Source organism: Rhipicephalus microplus, chromosome 4, assembly GCF_043290135.1.
Source record: "Rhipicephalus microplus isolate Deutch F79 chromosome 4, USDA_Rmic, whole genome shotgun sequence".
NCBI lineage: Eukaryota > Metazoa > Arthropoda > Arachnida > Ixodida > Ixodidae > Rhipicephalus > Rhipicephalus microplus.
This window is the reverse complement of record NC_134703.1, coordinates 54,929,642-54,950,425: the sequence shown is the minus strand read 5'-3', so window position 1 is coordinate 54,950,425 and position 20,784 is coordinate 54,929,642. Positions and strand designations below refer to the sequence as shown.

The window sequence follows — 20,784 nt, the reverse complement described above, 5'->3', positions numbered from 1 at the left end:
ATCGGCGCCCATATCGCGTGTCTCAGGCAGAACGCAAGATCATCGAGGAAAACGTCTCAGACATGCTACGACGCAACATCATACGTCCTTCCTCGAGTCCCTGGACATCCCCAGTTGTTCTCGTTTAAAAGAAAGATGGGACAGTGCGTTTCTGCGTCGATTACCGTGCACTAAACAAAATAACGCGCAAGGATGTTTATCCCCTCCCTCGAATCGACGATGCACTGGATTCATTACAGGGCGCAGAGTATTTTTCTAGCCTCGACCTCAGGTCAGGCTACTGGCAGATACCAATGTCGGAGTCTGATAAAGAGACGACCGCCTTTTCAACGCCAGATGGGTTGTACGAGTTCAATGTGATGCCTTTTGGACTCTGTAATGCGCCCGCCACCTTCGAACGCATGATAGACGGCGTATTGCGTGGTTTGAAATGGAAAACATGTCTGTGCTATCTCGATGACATAGTAGTGTTTTCATCCACGTTCTCGCAGCATCTACAACGTCTTGACGAAGTCCTCACATGCCTTGCAAAAGCCGGTCTACAGCTTAACACCAAGAAATGTACCTTTGCTAGCAAGACAATCAAGGTTCTCGGCCACCTTGTCAGCAAAGAAGGAATTCGGCCCGACCCCGAGAAGCTTGTCGCTGTCCTCGATTTTCCTCGTCCACTACGGCAAAAGGACCTGCGCAGCTTTCTTGGGTTATCTTCTTACTTCTGGCGCTTCATACGTGGCTTCGCGGAACTTGCGTCTCCGCTCCATCAACTCCTCGCAAGGAACGTCCCCTTCACTTGGTTCGAAGACTGCGAAAGCGCTTTCACGGCATTGAAGCAAGCCCTCACGTCGAATCCGGTACTGTGCCACTTTGATTCCACCGCACCCACCATCCTTCACACCGATGCAAGTAGTCATGGTATTGGTGCGGTACTCTTGCAGCGTGGCAAAAACTCACGCGAACGCGTCGTTGCTTACGCAAGTCGTGCTCTTACCGCTCCAGAAAAGAACTACACTATCACCGAGCAGGAGTGCCTTGCTGTTGTTTGGGCAGTGCAAAGATTCCAACCACATCTTCACGGCCGTCATTTTACCGCCGTGACCGACCATAACGCCCTATGCGGGCTTTCATCGCTGAAAAACTTATCGGGTCGCCTCGGTCGCTTCGCTTGAAGGAGTATGATTTCAATGTCGCTTACAGATCTGGGAAGAAGCATCAAGATGCTGATGCTCTATCGCGCTGTCCTTTGCCCAGCGGAAGCCACTCACCATCGATACTCCAAAACGACACCACCTCTCCAATCGCAGCGCTAAGTTCATCACCTGCCACCCTATCCGTCCTTGTTTCACAACAACGTGTCGACCCATACTGCCGCACCATTGTTGACCGCTTGACCGGCTCTACTACTCCTCAAAACGCCAGACTCCGTCGACAACTTAAACAATTTAAGCTTGTCGGTGATGCTTTCTGTTGCTACATTTACCACATCGATGGCAACAAGTGGGTACCCGTCATCCCACGTTCTCTGCAACGTGAAGTTCTGGAAGCCTTTCATGATGATCCAACCGCCGCTCATCTAGGCTATCAGAAGACTTAAGACAAAATACGAAGTCGTTGTTTTTGGCCTGGCCTCTCTTCAGCCGTCGCTAAGTACGTCGCCTCCTGTGTCCATTGCCAACGGTGAAAACGACCGACAACTGCTCCGGCTGGCTTAATGCAACCTCTTCCTTGTCCCGCCTCGCCTTTTGAAGTCGTTGGAATCGACTTGTATGGCCCTCTTCCTGAATCATCCAATGGGAATCGCTGGATTGTCACGGCCGTCGACCACCTTACGCGCTACGCAGAAACAGCTTCTATACCATCTGGGACCACCACTGAGATCGCCGATTTCTTTCTTCGCCACATCTTTTTGCGTCATGGAGCTCCACGCATTCTCCTGAGTGATCGTGGCAAAGTCTTCTTCTCTTCCATTATCGAGCAAGTTTTGCGTGCCTCGAACACTGTTCACAAGACCACTTCTAGCTACCACCCGCAGACCAACGGATTGACTGAACGGTTTCATCGGACCCTATCGGACATGATCGCCATGTACAGTCACCCCAACCACACGAACTGGGATGCAATTCTACCCTTCGTGACTTTCGCCTATAATACGGCTGCTCAACGCACTACCGGCTTTTCTCAATTTTTTTCTCGTCCATGGTCGCTCGCCGAGTTTCGCTCTAGATGTCTCTCTCCTTTCGGCCCCTGCACCCTCGACGGCTCCTGTCTCTGAAGAATTCCTATCTTGTCTCGCACACTGCCGTCACCAGGCCCATGTTAACACCGGCCTCTCTCAAGACACTCGAAAATCTCGCTACGACTCGTCTCGCCGTGTTGCGAGTTTTTCCCCTGGTGACGAAGTTCTTCTATGGACTCCACTACGCCTCCCCGGCCTATGCGACAAATTCATCAGTCGCTTCATTGGGCCGTACACGGTGGTCGAACAGACATCTCCTGTCAATTACCGCATTTCTCCTCTTAGCGCTAGTCCTGATCATCGTTGCTGAGGAACAGAGATAGTGCACGTATCTCGTTTAAAGCCTTATGCGCGACGCATTTCATAATACTGTCAAGCAACGAGGCGGCCGCTTTCACCGCGCGGGGGAATTAGTGTGAGCGCGACAAGCGAATGACTCTTTATTCTCTTTGATATCATCATCACCTGTTCATCTTGTACATCTGTAGATATCATCACCAGCGTGATTTAGCTCGAGCCTGGCTCAATAAACCGGTTCCTCACAGTATTTTTATACTGAACTGATTGCGAGCAAGAATGCTGCCCACAAGGGAGATGGCCATGTTCAACACAACTGTATATACCCCCTTCCCCCCCCCCCCACCCCTGCAGTCTTATTTTTTCTCTCACATCAGAAACTGTGAACACTCACTGGAAGGCTTGCCATGGGCACTTGGAGAAGAAACTGGGGCCATGCCGTTGTGACTTGACGGTCGAGGCTGCAGGGCTGCGATGGCGTCGGGCCAGAAGCGCTCGACAGGTCGCACCGTCTGAACTTTGGCTTTCTTGGCTTTCTGCTGGCTGTTCTCAGGGTTGCTAGCATCCAGCATCGGCTGCAGAATCCTCCGACGAGCATTGATGAACCTGGACATGAATTGCACAATGACTCGGTAAGAACAACTTTATCACAGGCATATCGAAGACAAAGCATGCTGCCCCACAGTTTCTTATGAGAGAACATTAGTTGTGCCGCCTGTTTCTCCAGGAAAATGTCTTTTCCGGCACTTGGTGCTCATAGAAAAATCAGCTATTACACCATAGCAACGTAATTTTCTTTCATTTGCTTCTACTTTACCACTTGTCTCGGTGGTCTTAGCAGACATTTCTTGGGTGGCTCCTAAGTCAACAAAGCTAATCTGAGTGCCTCAACCATTTCTTTAATGTAATGAAGAAACCTAAGGTACCTAAAAGACTGTTGTTTCAGCATTATTGTTTGGACCATTTTGCTTACTAGTACCACACTTTCTTGAGAATGACACAAACCACAAATATAATGCAGCGGTCAGAACTGAAGCGCAACAAGAATTGGTTTTGTACAAACCATTTCAATTCATAACAAAACATGAGGCCCACACAAGAGCTCTTTTTTTTTTCTTTAACTGTGACAATACTATCCTCACCAACACGACAAATTATTAAAACAGCAAATAGTGGTAGCTACATGTGTGATCTCATGATCAAAATTTTCCCACCATTGTAAAAGATTCTACTAAAGCAGAAATCTAAGCTTCCTAGGAGTTCAGTCACAGAAGATTAGAAAAGCAGGCATCAAAGTAGTGCTAACTCTCATACACATTACGCTTAGTGAAAGCAGACATGAGGTGCCAAACACTTAATATATGCTTACACATGTTCTAAACAAAATCGATATTGAAGACTTACCAGTTGTTGACTTGAAGAAGGGTTAGGTTAGTTTGAGCTGCTATCTGCCTCTTTTCATCCTCAGTGGGATATGGGTGCTAAAACGATAAGAAAAGAGAAAGTACGGTGATGCATGCTGCAAGAGTTTCAGTGAGATGCAACGCTGTCTGTAATACTACAATGTAATTCCTCAAAAATTGTGACTAATATAACAATTTGGCAAGAGTTACCGTACATTGCCGATTATAAGTCGAAATTTATTTCATAAAATAGCCCTCCAAGGTTCTGCGGTCGACCTATAATTGGAGCCGACCTATACGCGGAATCGTGAAGTCGACTTTTCCGAAAGGTCCCACGAACGGTCGTCTACAGATTCACTGCTATTCGACGCACAAATAAAATTAGCTGTAGAAGCAACAGAGTCATGGGAACTGCTATCTCCCAATGCGTGCGTGCTCTTCTGAACCCAGAAATTTTGAAGACCTGCCGTGACAACAGCGAAACTATGGTATAGCTATGGTGGCTAGAGTCGGAGGTGTCAGCAACGGCCTGTTAGAGATACAACATTTTTTCATGACGCATTGCCGACAGCGTCATTCAATGGTAGCACCATCGCATTGGTGTGCCTGTCGGGCGAGACTGGCAACAACACCAGCACACACCGCATGTGTGTATGACAGTGCATTTGGCTAGCGAAGAAATGCGACACGCACTTATCGCTCACTAACAGTGTAACATGCATTCATCTGTCATGAAAAACTTGACATGCATCTCTCTTTTGCAAAAAAACATGTTTATTGTTTGCGATGATTGATTGATTGATATGTGGGGTTTAACGTTCCAAAACCACCATATGATTATGAGAGGCGCCGTAGTGGAGGGCTCCGGAAATTTTGACCACCTGGGGTTCTTTAGCGTGCACCCAAATTTGACCACACGGGCCTACAAAACTTCCGCCTCCATCAGTTTATTGTTTGCGAAAGACGCGACACGTGTTTCTCGCTTTAGTGCTTAGCGTGCCCTAACAAAATTGCTGACTGGGGAATTCAAAAATTCAGATTCCCGCGAAGCACCATGGGCATTCCAAGGAAAAGCTGGCAGCACCATGTGGGCTGGCACATGGAGGAAGGAATACTGGCAATGCTTCATAGAGAGCTAAACCACATGACCAGTCACATGCGCCTACAAGCTTCTTAACGTCAATTTGCGCTCACTCGTGTTCGCTGTTTCTGTATTTCGCCTCGCTTGAGAACAGTAGTCAGTGGTGTGTGCGATTTGCAGAGATGCTCCACAGACGCCAAGATGCTACTGCTACACTGGCAACAGTACAGTGCTGCTTTCAAGCAGCAAGCGATCCTCTATGCATATTCGGAAACAACGCTGAAGCATGGCGAAAGTTCAATGTGTCGAAAAAGTGCATAAGAGAATGTAGAAAACAAAGGACACAAACAAAGGAAACAAAGATTTTCGCGTGTGCTGCAACACACCGTTTCTTTCACGGACCGAAGTCTGGACGATACGCCGCCATTGAGGAGGCAGTTCGAGATTGTGTTCACGACCAGAGAAGCAAAAGCCTGAGTGTTTGCTATGATGATATTGAAGCATAAGCACGTACTATTGTGAAGAATATGTGCATCCCGCTAGCCGAGTTCAACCCAAGCTCTTTTGAGTGAAGTGTCCAATAGGATAATGATGCCTGGTATAGACTGCCAACCTACATGGTCCACACAGCGTTTTACACAAGCGGCATCTCAGTACCACCAGCACCCTTTTGATGGCGAGCACCAGCAGTGGCTCGTACGATGGCAATGCCCGTGACAGCTGCATTCTTCTCTCAAGCGACGACGAGTCGTAAGCGGTGCTTCATGGCCAAATAAATGTTTCTTTGCGTCACTTCCTCTTTTGAAAGACTTACAGCTGTGCTATGGCAACAGCATGAGGCAGTGTTCGGAGTCATTCTTTTTTTTTTTGCTAAGAAGGGATTGCAAGTGGGGGGGGGGGGGGGGGTCGATTTATAATCAGCAATATACAGTATTCTGATGTTCTGCCCCAGTTAACCATTTGAGGGTGAAAAATATAAATGAACATCATTGCCTGTAAGTTCGAAATGCACACCTTCATCCCTCACTTTTTTGCTTGACATGTGCTTCACATGGCAGGAACACGTGAATTTTTTTTCTAGCGACGATGCCTCTCCTTTTCTGCTTTATTCTTGCTCTACTACAGTAACGTGCCGGCTGGTTTCCATTTTGTCTTTTGGCCGGTTCTTGCTTGTTGCGCTTGCAAAACTGCTGCCTTTCTGGTTCAGAATCTCTCAAAAGGTGAAGGATTTGTAACTATATGATTTATTGCTCCTTGGTACATGATTATGCCTGTTTACATGCAGGTGCTGACTGACACAAACTATGCTGTGATTGAGTTTCCTGTTTCGGGGAATAGCAAAAACAAACTTTTGCTGGTGATAAGATGAATGATTATTATAGGTTTCAGACTTCTTTATGATTTTCGGACACACCACACAAGTACACAAGTTTCTTCCGTGTGCTCACCCACGCTGTTTGCTTGTTCTATGAAAGTGTGCACCAGTTTCTCAGCTGCAAAAGCGAGTATAGCAGCGATTCCTCCGAATCGCTGCTCGCATGGAGAATCAGAATCTGATTTAAAATATGTCAGCCCGTCATACAAGGTGTTAACTAAAAGTCAACATTCAGTTGTTGATGAGCAAGCGAAATCTCAAAAGCATGCGTGGCAGGACGAGGCTGACTAGCAAAAAAAAAAAAAAAGGGGGGGGGTGGTGGCGATTCTCCCGCCTTGTTTCCTCTGGACACTACTTCGTGTACTTATTTAAGTCCATAAAATACACAAACGTCCACTACAGTACATAATTTTTCAACAGTCACATAGGCTTTTATTTTATAATTAATCTAGCTGTTACTCATGAAAAAGCCAAATGTATGTAACAACACAAATGATTTTTTTTGTTACCTTACAGTCACCCCAAAAAAATTTTAGACAATTTTTTTCCTGCAATAGATTCATCTGAACAATTTAATTCAGTAATAAAAAAATGCAGATCTTTGACACATTCTTAAAAAAAAAATCGACCCTGGAAGGCTGAAAGTAACACTCTAGCATCATAATCATTGCGTTGAGCACATTTGTCACTAGTACAATTGCTGGTTTTCCATACCCACTGACAATCTTTTACCACTCAACTTTGAGTAGATTCTGCAGTAGCCCTAACTGTAACTAGATCAACAGCCAATAATAAAACAAAAACACATTACAAAACACCCTACAAAGCATCTAACTCTTGACAAAGATATAAGGAGTAGCAATAGAAGACATATGCCATACCTGTCATGTCACACCCTACCAAATAGAAGCAACTGTCGACTTGTGTCTTCTTTAAACAGTTTCTTGCAATACTACTAAAAAAATTCTAGCATCACTGTTCATGCGAGTTTTTGAGCACAGTGGTATTTCAGGTTGCCTCTAATAAGGCTTCATTAAATCGTGGGGAATTTACACATCAAAACTTTCAATAGGTCGTGACTAGAGCTCCGTGATTTCAAATAAATAAAAAAAAGCAGATAAACACTCGCTAGTGAAATTTTGGACAATTCGAATTTATCCGATAAACAATTTATCCAAAAAATTGAATGCATCGAACATTCGAACTAATATTACAGTATCTGAATTTGCTGCATTCCAAATTTAAATGATCAGAAATTTTGAATCATCGAAGTGAACGAATAGGTGAAAACTCCATGTAACCACCTGTAAAGGTAGTTTCACTGTTGTAAAAGAGTGCTAAGCCGTGAAAGCACCTTTAAAAACATTATTCAGGTTTTTTTTAAAATATATGATATTATTTCTTTTAATATATGATATTTAATATGATATTATTTCTTTATAATGTATGATATATATACTACTTGAATTTGATTAGAAGGTATTTAACCAAAATCACTATTCACTTCCAATTCGCTTCAAACCTGAAATTCACTATTCGCACGAGCCTAGAAAAAACGAACGTATTCTGCATTCAAGTATTTGTGCTTGTATGTATGTGTTTGTGCTTCCGAACCTTCCAGACATTTAAAATGCACCAAGAATGTTCGCATGTTTAAAAGAGGCAGACTGGTCTTTGGGACCAAAAAGTGACAAAAAAAATTCATTTTTTTAAATTCACATATTTGGTTTCTACAAATATTTTTATATCTCTCTGCAAATTTTTACACACCAGGAAGTAGTAATTTTTTTTTGTAATGTCATTCTAACTTTTCAGATTCTTGGTGCTGTTAAGATGCAGAACCTGCGAAAAAATTGGGAAATAGACTCCGAGGCTTCTTTATAATATGCCGGCACCTGTGTCAGAAGCTCTGCTACGAATTTATGAACACCTTTATGAAGATTGCAAAACATGCGTACCATGATTGCTGCTCTTTGAAGAAGCTGTGCATTTTTAGTTTTTTCCACTTTTCTCAGAAAAGTAAATTTAAGAGTGTTCAATTATTTGCCTCAATATCTCTGCAGCTAGGCACGTAAAACAATAATATTTTTTGCGATGGAAACCCGCATGTGTGTAGAATGCAAGTATGGGAGCAGAATTTAAAGTACAAGCCTTTTCAATTAATTACTCATCAAAATTGTAACACAATTCCACTGCTTTGATATCCACTGCATGGATAGCTTATTTAGCTGCAATAAAACCAAGAAAAGCCTAAAAACAAAAACCTCTTGCATATTTTCAATCTACAGTCATTAGTCTATGTTTGCATATCATCACTTTTCATAAAGCACTGTTTTCTATGGCAGCCTTAAACAACAAAGGTTGAACTTAAGTTATCCCAAGAACAAGATTAGTTACAGGAAAACTAATTAAATATTTGAACTCAGCAGAAAAAACTGCATAATCCTGTGCAGTTTAATCCAGATCACTGAAGAAATAAACAAAAAATGTCCAAGACCAGTCTGCCCCCTTAAGTGTTTAGTTATTTTATCCGAAATTTCGGAGTACTGAGAATAATAATAATAGAGCTTTTGTTTTTTATCAAGATCCCGAGGGAAGCTGAGTGAAAAAGCTGAGCAGCAGCTTCACTAGTTTCTGAATCCCAGAAGTACACTTTGGCAAATTTACAGGGTGAACGTCAAGAGCCTTATTAACAAGATTGATGAATAGCAAAAAAAAAAAAAGATTGAAGACAGGATTACCAACAACAATGCAATGCATTTGAAATGAAAATAAGATTGATAAATCAACATTACAGTTACATATAATGCAAAATTAAACACAGTTTTGGGTAAGGGGATAGTAACGAGAAAAAAGTCGCAGCTTTGCCGCAAAGGCGAAGCAATGAACGTGATAGCAACAAATTGGAAGGTCACGCGCAGAATGGCAAGCAGATCAAAACTGCCCGCCTTTCTCACGCACAAATGACGCACTAAATGCACTGACAGGTACAGATGAATGCGAATAAGTGTCCCAGGTGTTACTTCGTTGTGTCTGAAAAGCACGCCCTTTTTGCAAACGGAGGCTGTGCAACGATTGCAGTGACCTTTGTGCGCCTCGTAACTACAGCAGAATCGTTCCAGTGCAAGCCCACTGCCAGCCAAGACGTATGATCCTCCCCACCGGGAGATAAGGGCGCCAGAGAGATCATCCACTCCCCTCCTCTTCACCAACCAAATAACCAAATTACGTGTGAGAGATGAGAGCTGCTGTAATCCCACCATCTTGCTGATAATACTGAAAACACGATAGCCCCCCCCCCCCCCCCCCCCCCCCGAGATGCCAGCCAACAGCGGTAAGTGATAGATATAAATAGCTTGCTGTCTGAACGTTGAAAGAAGTACCCCTCGGTGGCTAAGTTGTTAACGCCTCGCATTCACACCGCAAAGGTCCCATGTTCGATTCTGCACGCCAGAGTTTTTCTTCTGGATTTTTTTTCTTTCTTGTGTTTTCATACACACACACACATATATATAGAATGCATGACACCGGCGGCGAAGGCGCCGAAATCCAGCCGAGAGAGTCTATATAATTGTTATTGCAATAATGAGTTCTGATAAATGCCGAATTTTAACCAAAAATATAAACTACAAAAAATGCCCTCTCAATCTAAAGCAAAATGAACTCTAAAATGCGGATCCCTAGTTATGAAGCATGCCGTAGTATGTGGGCACCAGACAAGTTTTGAACAACTGAGATTTCCAACGCACACCTAAATGTAAGTAAATAGCACTTCTGTATTTCGCCCTAAGTGAAACCGAGAGCAGTGCGGATATCGGAAGGAACATTAAAAACTGAAAGAACACTGTGTACTAGAAACTGAACTTAGGAAATTGAACTATAGTGAGTGTTGAAGCCCCAAACAAGCATGCGAGTATGCATACACACATGCACACACAAACACAAGAATTGACTCAAGGATTGGTTGCACATATATAAATTGCACAGCGAAAAGGTGCTGATGGGTGCTAAGGAAGCAAGGCCCACGAAACTAACCACAATGTGCTGGAACAGCCAGGAGCGCATGATGCTTGTCGCCTGCTTCGGCAGAACTCCACGCTTCTGTTTCTTCTTGGAGCCCAAGATGTCCTCGTCTTCATCATCGCCGCTCACTGAGAGAGCCCTCGAACCTGCACAAAAGTCACAGGTTAACAGAGTGGCTCCACATTTCTGGCCAAGTGTTATCGCTATCACCACACACAGACCTCACATTCTCATGGTGCCATTGCTAATTTGGAGCAGGAACTAGTGACGTGGTTTCACATGAACACATTCTGAGAAGTAAAAGTACACTTTTGTACATTTAAGAGACTATTTTGCTTGGTAGGTGAGATTCAAAACATTGTCTGCACTAAAGTGAAGGCCACAAGTTTTTTGAATAACTTTTTTTACCAGGTTACAAAAAAAAATAAAAAATGCAAAAAAAAGAGCCTACAAGTTCTACACCCCTGTTAAAAATGACACACTACATATAAGCACTTCTAGCTCTTTTCTGAATCCAATAAAACTATTTTATTGAGTGAAATCGTACATCATTAGACTACAGCATCAATATTTTTCACACTTTATAAGCCATTTTCTTACATTATTGAGAATTGCGGCTCTACCTAGGATGCTGCTACAAGCTCACAGCTGACCAATCAAAATTCAATGGTCGTTTCTCAAATGCTTTTAGATTGAAGGAAAAAAAAAAAAAGACTTGGTTGATTAAAAGCAAAATGTTAATAGAAAATTTTCTGTCTCCCTGAATATTATAACACCAAATTCAAAACTTCCAAGTCAATCATCAGATATTGTTCTTGAATAATCTACAGTGATACCCGCACAGTTGATGTATAAATTTGAAAAGAACAGTCTTTCTTTTCTAGCACATTTTATGGAGACTAACATTATGAAGCCAGCTCCTACAATTGTTAAGCATTTGAATATTTTAAAATTTGAATTTGAATTACTAATTTGCTGCTATTGGTATTCAAGGTTCACGGTGAGGTAAATGCACAGTACAATGACAAATTGATGACAACACAGTGCTGACGTTTGTCATCATACCTTGTGTGCTACCCCCCCCCCCCCACCTCTTCTACCAAATTATGAATTTTCACCAGCTTGCTAGCCTAACTTGTGGCTCGCCATTCATATCACATATGTCTTGAAAATTGCCGTTTGTTCCATTTTTATCACATTGCAATCCTCCAAGCACTACCTATGCTTCTAAGTACAGTGCACATCGATAACAATATCCTTGGTCAATCACTTCTGGAAATGCCTTTACTTTTGTCCAAAATGGCATATAGTACAAAGCCACAGATGAGAGTGCTGTTAAAGTACTCTAGAAATACGCAACACCAATGCAGTGCTGATAAGAAGTGAGCCATATCTCTATTAGCTTAGTTCACTATTTCATGCCTAGAGTAATGATGGCCCTAAATGTGATTGATCAAGCATACGACCCATGATTATGCATTACTTAGAAAAAGAACAACAGCAAGCACAGCTTACACAAATGACTTTAGAATCATATTTTACCAAAACAAACTGACAACAGCAATGTCTACACAATGGTCATGCCAATCACTTAGACCCAGCATGCAAGCAATATTCACTCCAAAGAGTCTGACAACATGCACGAATGGTTGACACAATCGGCACAATTATAAAAGCAATAACACACAAAAGCCAGACAAGAGAAAATTCGGGCAACTATTCTGCAGAAATGTTAGCCATAAAAAATGTGCACACTGAAGTTCTTGGATAGATGGCAAAAGAACTATGTGTTCCACGCAACCTGATCAGTAATGCTATTACAAAACAATCTCAATACCTCTTCATTCATCAACTCCACATAATAAACTATTCAGGAAAAGGTACAGTTACAACCTAACACACCAATGAACCATAAGCACACCCATTTAGCTACAAAAAAAAAGCATTACATACAGTTCAATGAGAAAAGTACGAGCAAAACACTCTTTCTTCAACAGCTTATTCTTTTTACCACAGGTAATTTGGCTGAAAACTTGGCTCATTAAATGCATGCGCAGAATCATTTCTTTTTTTTTTTTCCTTAGATGCATGTTTGGATCTTCGAAACTAACCGAGGTTAGAGACACGATGGTCTTGGTTAGAGGAGGAGAGGTTTGCACCAATCTGAGACAATGGTGTCCCACCATGGATTGACGCTATCACAGGCAGAGTTGCACTTGTTTGGATCTGAAATAAAGGTGAGCTATGAGGCAGAGTTCAACGCAGACACAAACACAAAATTTGTTTGTCAAGGTGAGAAGATTGAAAGCTTTGCAAACAGATGCTTTGCTACTGCCCCTAATATATGAACCAGCACTTCAACATTACAATATCAGAGTAGAGCTCTCTGATTTCAGGATCACAGAGAGCATTTTATATAGTACAAAATAAACTAAGGCAGAATTGTTATAGGTTTTTAATGTCCCGTAGCTGGCTTTTTGCCGGCATTGCCACATGTCTTCAAATATGATAAAAGTTCATGTAGATGTGAATATACAAGCTGACAGTCTGATATCTACACTCTTTAGAACTTGAAAGTAAAGCACACAAGGTTTGAAGTTCAGCAATGTACAGGTTAATGGCAGGGTAGCTCAATAGCAGCTGTATTAACAGTTGAAATGGCACAATTAAATGTTGTCCGTGATGCAGTTAAGTCTTGAGGTTAATCACAATGTTCAGTTAACCTGACCTAATCCAAAGCATAAAAACAGAAATTCCATCTGCAATAATCAATGGAACTAAGCAAGAAATAAAAGCTCAGGTCGTACTTACTACAGGTGCTTCAGTAAATGTACAGTGACCAGGAAAGAACAGAGCAGTTGAAACAGTATGACACGCCAGTGATTAGCAATCGATTTTACTCTTGAAAGCTGATGAAAGTATGCCATTCCTTTGAGTGAAGAACACCAGCTATCAGATCAGACTGTCTCAAGCAAGTTCAGCAGGCAGTTTCTACTTCATTGAAATTTTCTCAAGCAGGTAGACACACAACCACTTTGGTGGATTGCAATGGAAGCCAGGCAGCTTGTATAAGCAAGGCTGCATGCATGCATATAAACTATAGCAACATTAACTAAAGAAAATTGAAATATAGGAAAGCCACAGAACATCAGTGAATACTGGCACACCAAGAAATCACAAAGACGATGAGTATTCATGTTCTCTTAAGAGCCATGCAATTAACAATGTTACCATGAAAAACAAGAAATTTATCACTGATGCAGAATTATTGTATTAGCACAGCCATCTGCCAAGATTCTATTACCCACAATATGACAAACTATTGGCTGCTTCATACATTGCTTTCTACTTTAAATTAATTAGGCTTCATCGCTATACAAATGCTGCAAAGAGTGAAACAGAGTGCTCAACAATCATTAAAATTCACTGAAAAAAGGGTTTCGCTGATAGCAGGATGGCAAAAGTACATTTTCATTAACACAGATTGATGTGTGGCCAATAAAAAATCCCCATTGATTTAAGAGGAGAACTGATCCCAGCTTGAATTAATGACAGCTGTTTGCTGCTACAGGTAGCTGGCAACTCCAAAATGTTTCATTTGAGAGGCAACCTACCGTATTTACACAATTGTAAGTCGACTTGAATGTAGGTTGACCCCCCTGAAATTCTGCAGGAAAAAAAATGAATAACGATGTCTTAAGAAAAAAACAATGTCGAATCCCGATGTGTCAAGATGGCTTCACGGCAGTCGGTGCTTAAAAGCTACACAGAAAAGCTAGCTTCACTGGAATACATAAGAATCGTTTCCAGAAAGACTTCACAACCGAAACTAGTTTCCGATTCTAGGTCCACCCCTCTCCTCAACTCCGCATTTCCAATTGAGACAGAATGGGTCGACCTACTATCATGTAAATACCGTAGCTGCCTGGACCCTGTCTTTGTGTCCCCTACCTGAATGGGCTGTGCCACGAACCCAGCCGTGGTCTGTAAAACTTGGAACACTGTTCCCCCCGAGACCACCTGACCAGAGCTCAGAGCAGAAGACGAGAGGCAGTTGCCCTGCACCACCACCAGAGGCAGAAAGAAAAAAAATAACAGCAGAGACGCATGAGTTGGCAACGCGCAGCACCTGCGATGCAGAAAAGGGCTGCCTCCCCTTTTCCCATGACGCTAAACTAATAACATCAAGCACTCCCATCACCTGCAGCACAAGCTAGAATGACAAAAAAAAAAAGTACCTCGTTTGCTTTATAGAACTCTAAAAAAAGGTGTTATTGCCTACCCTTTTATGGGCTGATTTTGGATGTGAAACAAACGTTAGCCTTTAGTAGGGATTTGCAATCATGTAAGTTTCAAATCTGAATTGAACAATTTGGCTCAGCTTTTGAACAGCTAGTATTAAAAGTTTCGAATAATTTGACAGAAGGAATATTTAAAATGCAATAAATGCCAATGGTGCAACTTGGTTATGGTGGGGTGACCTACATAAACACTAATGCTGTTTATTTAGCACATGTTTATTTAAAAAAATGTCATTTATGCATGTATATAAAAAAAAAGTCCGAGAAAACTATCAGGCCCTCCCGAAGTTCACTCCCAAAATGAAGGCAGAGATTTCAGTAGTTCAGTCACATATGCCACCCTCTCCAAAAATTTCCCAACTTTGGCCCCCAAAACCCTTGGTAATCGGCTTCAAACACAAAAATTTGTTCACATGTACTAAGAAATCACCACTACTCAACCACACCACTCATGCTGAAACTCCAATCGTTCTGGTGTGCAATTAACACGCTGTTGTGAATGGCCGCCCAAAGATTTTTGCACCTGAAGCACTAATAACAATAAAATACGACATTACCATTGTCAGAAGAGCCACACTGCGCGACCATAAAAGAAAAAAAAAACTATGTCCTGTACCACACTTTGTTAGCCATTAGAAGATAAGCAGTGGCGCGGATGACTGGAATGGCGGCTCTTCTATCAACATGCTTGAGCGCCCATAAAAGCCAAGGGGGAAGAAACACACGTGCTGCACGCACACACAGACACACGCACACGTGTTTTAGGCTGCGAGTGACCATGCCGTAGTGCCCCAGATTTTTTGTTTTCTCTTTGTTTTGTCGTAACAGGCAGTACACATTTTGTGTAAATATACTATTCGATATTAGACCCAACATCGGATATTTTAGGCCAATATTTGGCACTGTTCGGTTCGAGATAAAATTCCACTATTAGCACACCCCTAGTCTCTTGCCGACAACTTCACCAAACATGTAATAACTCAAAAGGGTTCTAAATATACTTGCCGAAATCACTGCATGACTATTACACATGCCATAATGAAAGACTTCCGATTAATTTTGACCACCTGGGGTTCTTGCAAACTAACCCTATTGTAACGCAGATACGCGTCAACACAGAACTTTACATGCACACACTCACTCCCATACAACCGGACACCATTTGCTAAACCGAACAAAATATCATATTTACATGCATAATTATTGCACTTCAGGATTCTGAGGCTCCAAGAAGGGGGTGTGGAGATTATGGGGGGTTCCACGAATGCATATGAAACAATGTGAAATAGTCCGAATGCACGAAGTATGTACAGGTGCGATCAAAAATGTGCAGACCGCAGGATTGCGTGGCAGAATGCATTGACGTGCCAGCTAGCGACGAGACATGATGAGACACCTGCTGCAGGGCGCATGCCCGTCCGGTCTTATCACTTGACTTCTCATGTCGCTCTGTTGTACGCGGTTAAGGCAGGCCCGTGGCATGTTGCGAGCTTTGCGGCCACAGAGTGAGGAGTCTCCACCATCAAAACGACGACAGGGCCTTCGGAACAGTAAGCATAAAAAACTGTTCCTCAATCAATTTCAGGCATTCAGAAGCATGCAAAGTGTGAAAACGTAAAAAATCGGAAAGTGACGCACTTTAGTTGGCAGTGCGGGCCAAGAAACAGACAGTCTCGCCGCACTGCTCGTGAAAGGCATGCAATTATGTTGATAGCAATTACAGAAAGTTAACCAGATACTGTCAACGAGTTGTTGCAAAATCTTCGGCTACACAAGTGCAGGTACGTAAGCGGTATGCCCTTACTTACTGCAGCGAAGGTCTCGTGCAGTGCGATGGATATATCAGCCAGCGCTGAACAGCTTCTGTGCTCCGGACATCTGCGTTGGGGCTATGCGTAGTACGTATACCTTCTTTGCACATGAACGCTGATGCATGCATATTTTTCACTGCTGTACGTGCTAAAATGTTACTTACGTGGCCTTTATTTAGTGTAAACATCGATCGATTGACTTGCAATAAAACAATTTATTGTTGCAAGCTTGTGTGAACAGCGTTGTCATTTCGCTCAACCTGTATGCGGCATCACAACTTACTAAAGCAAGTGTGCAAGATACTTATGAGCTTATGTTGCGCACATTACTGCAATGTACTATGCGGAAACAATCGAAATTGAGAAAGGGGGCTGCTACAATGAGCGGAGTCAGCCATAACACAGGAGCAGACGACGACGATGTCGTCTGCTATGCTGAAGGCCAGCCGCCATATCGAAACACCCTGGTGCTTTTGAAACCTATTTAATTTTATACGCAATTATAAATTATACAAACCATATCCTTAGTTATATTTGGTTCAAAAATATATTTATGTGTAGAAGGTAACGAAACTTTTTTCACTTATTCGTAAAATGATCGTATTGCAATCTTTTTACGATTCCCTACAAAACCCAGACGGCGCTACCGTCGCTTCCAAATTGCTGTCCCCATTGGCTGTACGGACATGTCACTCCAGTGGTTAAGGTGCTCGTGGTTAAAACGACAACTGGGTGTCGCTTTCTTTGCTCCACCGAATCTGTGCTGTTTTTTTTACATAGCGGCTGCGACGGGGCCGGTTCAAGCGCCGACTCGTGTTGTTATTGACATCGGTTGATAAGTATAAGTAAGCATAGCGGGCATCGTACAACCCGACGAAGCCGAACGCACAAAAATTAATTTTCCCAAGTCAGCTTGCTTTTGTTAAGCTAATCCAAGTTGCACTTAAATGAGCTTAGTTAAGTCAAAGTAGCCGAAATTAATCAAACATGAATAATTACACTGCATTAAACACCTTTACTCTCAAAAGCGTCCTATGCAGCTACAGATGTCAACATTAAGCTGATCGAGGCGCTATTTGCATAAATCTGTGACATTAAACTATAGAGTATTTCGGGTGAACTTCGATGTCAAGCACATATATTTATAAATAATGTTAAGGCTAATTTGATTTATATTTAGGTATATGAGACTCCACTTGGTCAGGAGTCATCAGCATCTTGCTGAGCTTGGATTCCCTGAGCTCAGGGGAATTCGACTTCAATTACATTAATTATTTTTAATACGATGTTGCTTCATTAAAACTTATTATAATCCAATCGGTTTGATGATTCTATGACCAACCAAGCTTAATCAAATTTTTATGTCTAATTAGCTTAGTTATGCAAATTTAGCCTAATTGTGCCACACGGAATTCCAGCATAAAGGGTGCTTATTGAATTTCAGACTAATATTCAGTCATAATAGTATTCATATTAATTAGTACTAATTACACATAAACTATTTTAACTAGCAGAGAGTTACTGAAGAGTAATTAGTACTTTCCCGACCTTGACGACTGTGGGCTCATGGGGAAGTTGACATAAGATTAATTGGCCACTATTAGGTTTGCCTTGCATAGGCTAATTTTGCACGGCTAGGTTAAAGATGAGCATGCCCCGCCACAGTGGTCTATAGTGGCTAAGGCACTCGGCTGCTGACCCACAGGTCGCGGCATCGAATCCCGGCTGCGGCGGCTGCATTTCCGATGGAGGTGAAACTGTTGCTGGCCCGTGTGCTCATATTTGGATGCATGTTAAAGAACTCCACATGGTCGAAATTTCCAGAGCCCTCCACTACGGCGTCTCTCATAATTATATGGTGATTTGGGCACGTTATACCCCACATATCATGTTAAAGATGAGCATGATCAACCTTGACTAATTATATTTGGCTATACGTATTTCGGCTCATCTAAGCCTAACATAGCTCAACATGGAAATGCCAAGCTGTACTGAACTTGACTAAACCTACTTACGCCTGACTTATTTAAGTCATAAAGTGCTCGACTACATTTGATTTATTTCGGCTACATTAACTTTGACTTAACTAAATTCATTTAGGTGCAACTTAGATTAGCCCAACAAAGGCAAACTGGCCTGAGAAACTTCAATTTTGTGCGTTTGGCTTCGTCAGGTTGTGTGATGCTCGCTATGCTTACTTATCCTAATCAACCAGTGTCAATTACAACACGAGCTGGCGCTTGAATTGGCCCCGTCGCAGCCGCTACGTAAAAGAACGTCACAGATTCAATGAAGCAAAGAAAGCGACACCATGCAGTTGCCCTTTTGTCGACGAGCGCCGCTACCGCGTGCAACAGAGCGACATGAGAAGCCAAGTGATAAGATGGGATGCGCATGCGTCCTGCAGCAAGTGTCTCGTCATGCCTCGGCGCTAGCTGGCCCGTCAATTCATTCTGCCACGCGATCCCGTGGTCTGCACACTTTTGATCGCACCTGTACATTAAATAAAATCAAATAAATTGGAGTACAAATGAAGTGTACTTGTTTATTTAACAGAATTAGCTCGTACTTTAACCAGTCAGATCCGGTCACGTTCAGTCTAGTCAGAATCGCTGATCGAGAAGTCCGATTGAGAGAACAAGGGGAACAGATGGCGCGACAAATCTAACAGGCACTCACATGCCTCCTTTGTCAAAAACTGTCCGTTCCGGGACGCGAGCGAGCATTCACACGGTGGTAGAGATGGAGAAATAGAGGGGGACAAGTGCTCGAGCAGTTTAGGTAACGCATCGACAGATTTGAGTGTTCGTGCATGCTATTCTAGGGAACCTAGTTCGGGGGAAGTCTTCGAAAGAAGTGGCTTCGCATTCGCAGCCTGTTTGACTGCACTTGCTTGCTCAGCAGGGCGCATGCCCAGCGCGTCTGTTTAAAGAATCTAAAGGGCCACAGTCTCTTAGTGCACGCACCGGTGAACTGACTCGGGTGGGTTGGGGGGCGCAAAATATGCAAGTAAATATGTTTCTTATTTTGTAAAGCTGGCAAAAAATATTAGGGGCACGCAAATTATGCGAGTAAATACGGAACTCTTGAAAGTACATACATACTATAATATAGTTTCACAGTGTCATGCAGACCCACTGAAGACCTCCACTATATACGCAGCAGTTCACGCTGAAACTGCCCTCAACTTGTGTGTTGTAGGAGGTGTTTGAGAACATTCAGAGGTTAGCATGCAAATTAAGTAGCCTTTTTTACTTAAAATTAGAGTATACGGCTTCCATTTGCTCAACTTCCTTAAATATGTAATCTTTATGGCTGGGCATGCAGGATAAACTCGATTACAAGAGCTTGTTTGTCAGATACAGGCACGTTCTAGAAGAAAAAAGTGCTGCATGGCAAGGTGGAAAAAGTGCCTGTCAGAGAAGTCAATGGCAGAAAAGAAAACGATTTTAAGCATTTGATATCAGGGTATTTTAGAGACCCTTCACAAAAAACTTATTAAGACCAATTCTTCATGCAAGGCAGCATTAGAGGCCATTTGCTTGCAAAGAAAGGCAGCTGTACAAAAACACTAACAAAGAAAAGAATAAGGAGAACACCAAAAAGAAGCTGTCCTTGCCCCTGTGTTGCAGGGCTGTCTTTCTGCAATATAAATATGTAGCATTTCTGTAGTTGCAATTACAGAATAACGCATTAAATGCACACTAAAGTGAAAGACTAAACCAGTTTATATTGGTAAATTATTACTTGAGAACTTTGTTGCCATTGATTTTGCAATCAGAGGTTCATTATTAGAAGACAAAATTGAGTTCAAAGTTTCATTCTTGAATTTCGTGCAGGAACCCAAGTACCTGACTGTGAAGTAGCAGAGTGTTTTTTTCACAATTCGGCTACACAAAATTTTCTCCGACTAGCCATGTTAAGCCCCTTGCTCCCTTAGAACACAACCTAATGCACTGACAAAGAAATTTGCAGGCCCTAGCAGATGCTCTCAAAGCCTGATATTATACCAAGTCAGTGCAAAAGCATAAAGATGTGGCAGCACCTGTATTTACTTTTTGGGTGTAATCTGGCTCACTTACCCCACACATTCTTGGAGTGACAGCGATGTTTTTGTATCCTGTCAGGGCAATTTACTAATATGAGCAAAGTCGTCATAATAATTGTTGGGTTCAACATCCGAAAACCACAGTGTGATCATGAGCGATGTCACAGTAGAGGGTTCCAGCGATTTCGACCACCTGCTATTCTTTAGCACTG

General features: G+C 42.4%; 1 protein-coding gene across 3 annotated transcripts in view; it reads right to left on the bottom strand.

Annotated features, from left to right (window-relative positions):
* Window positions 1–20,784, bottom strand: part of LOC119171970 (homeobox protein PKNOX2) — a 30,500-nt gene that overhangs the window by 3,413 nt on the left and 6,303 nt on the right. For 2 of the 3 annotated variants that reach the window (XM_037422885.2, XM_075892766.1), the window contains exons 6-10: window positions 14,364–14,471; window positions 12,524–12,638; window positions 10,425–10,558; window positions 3,935–4,011; window positions 2,925–3,136 (exon numbers count right to left, since the gene is read on the bottom strand). In XM_037422885.2, coding sequence (XP_037278782.2) covers window positions 2,925–3,136; window positions 3,935–4,011; window positions 10,425–10,558; window positions 12,524–12,638; window positions 14,364–14,471 — 646 coding nt within the window. The remainder of the gene's footprint in view (window positions 1–2,924; window positions 3,137–3,934; window positions 4,012–10,424; window positions 10,559–12,523; window positions 12,639–14,363; window positions 14,472–20,784) is intronic. The other variant, XM_075892767.1, reaches the window with a different exon arrangement.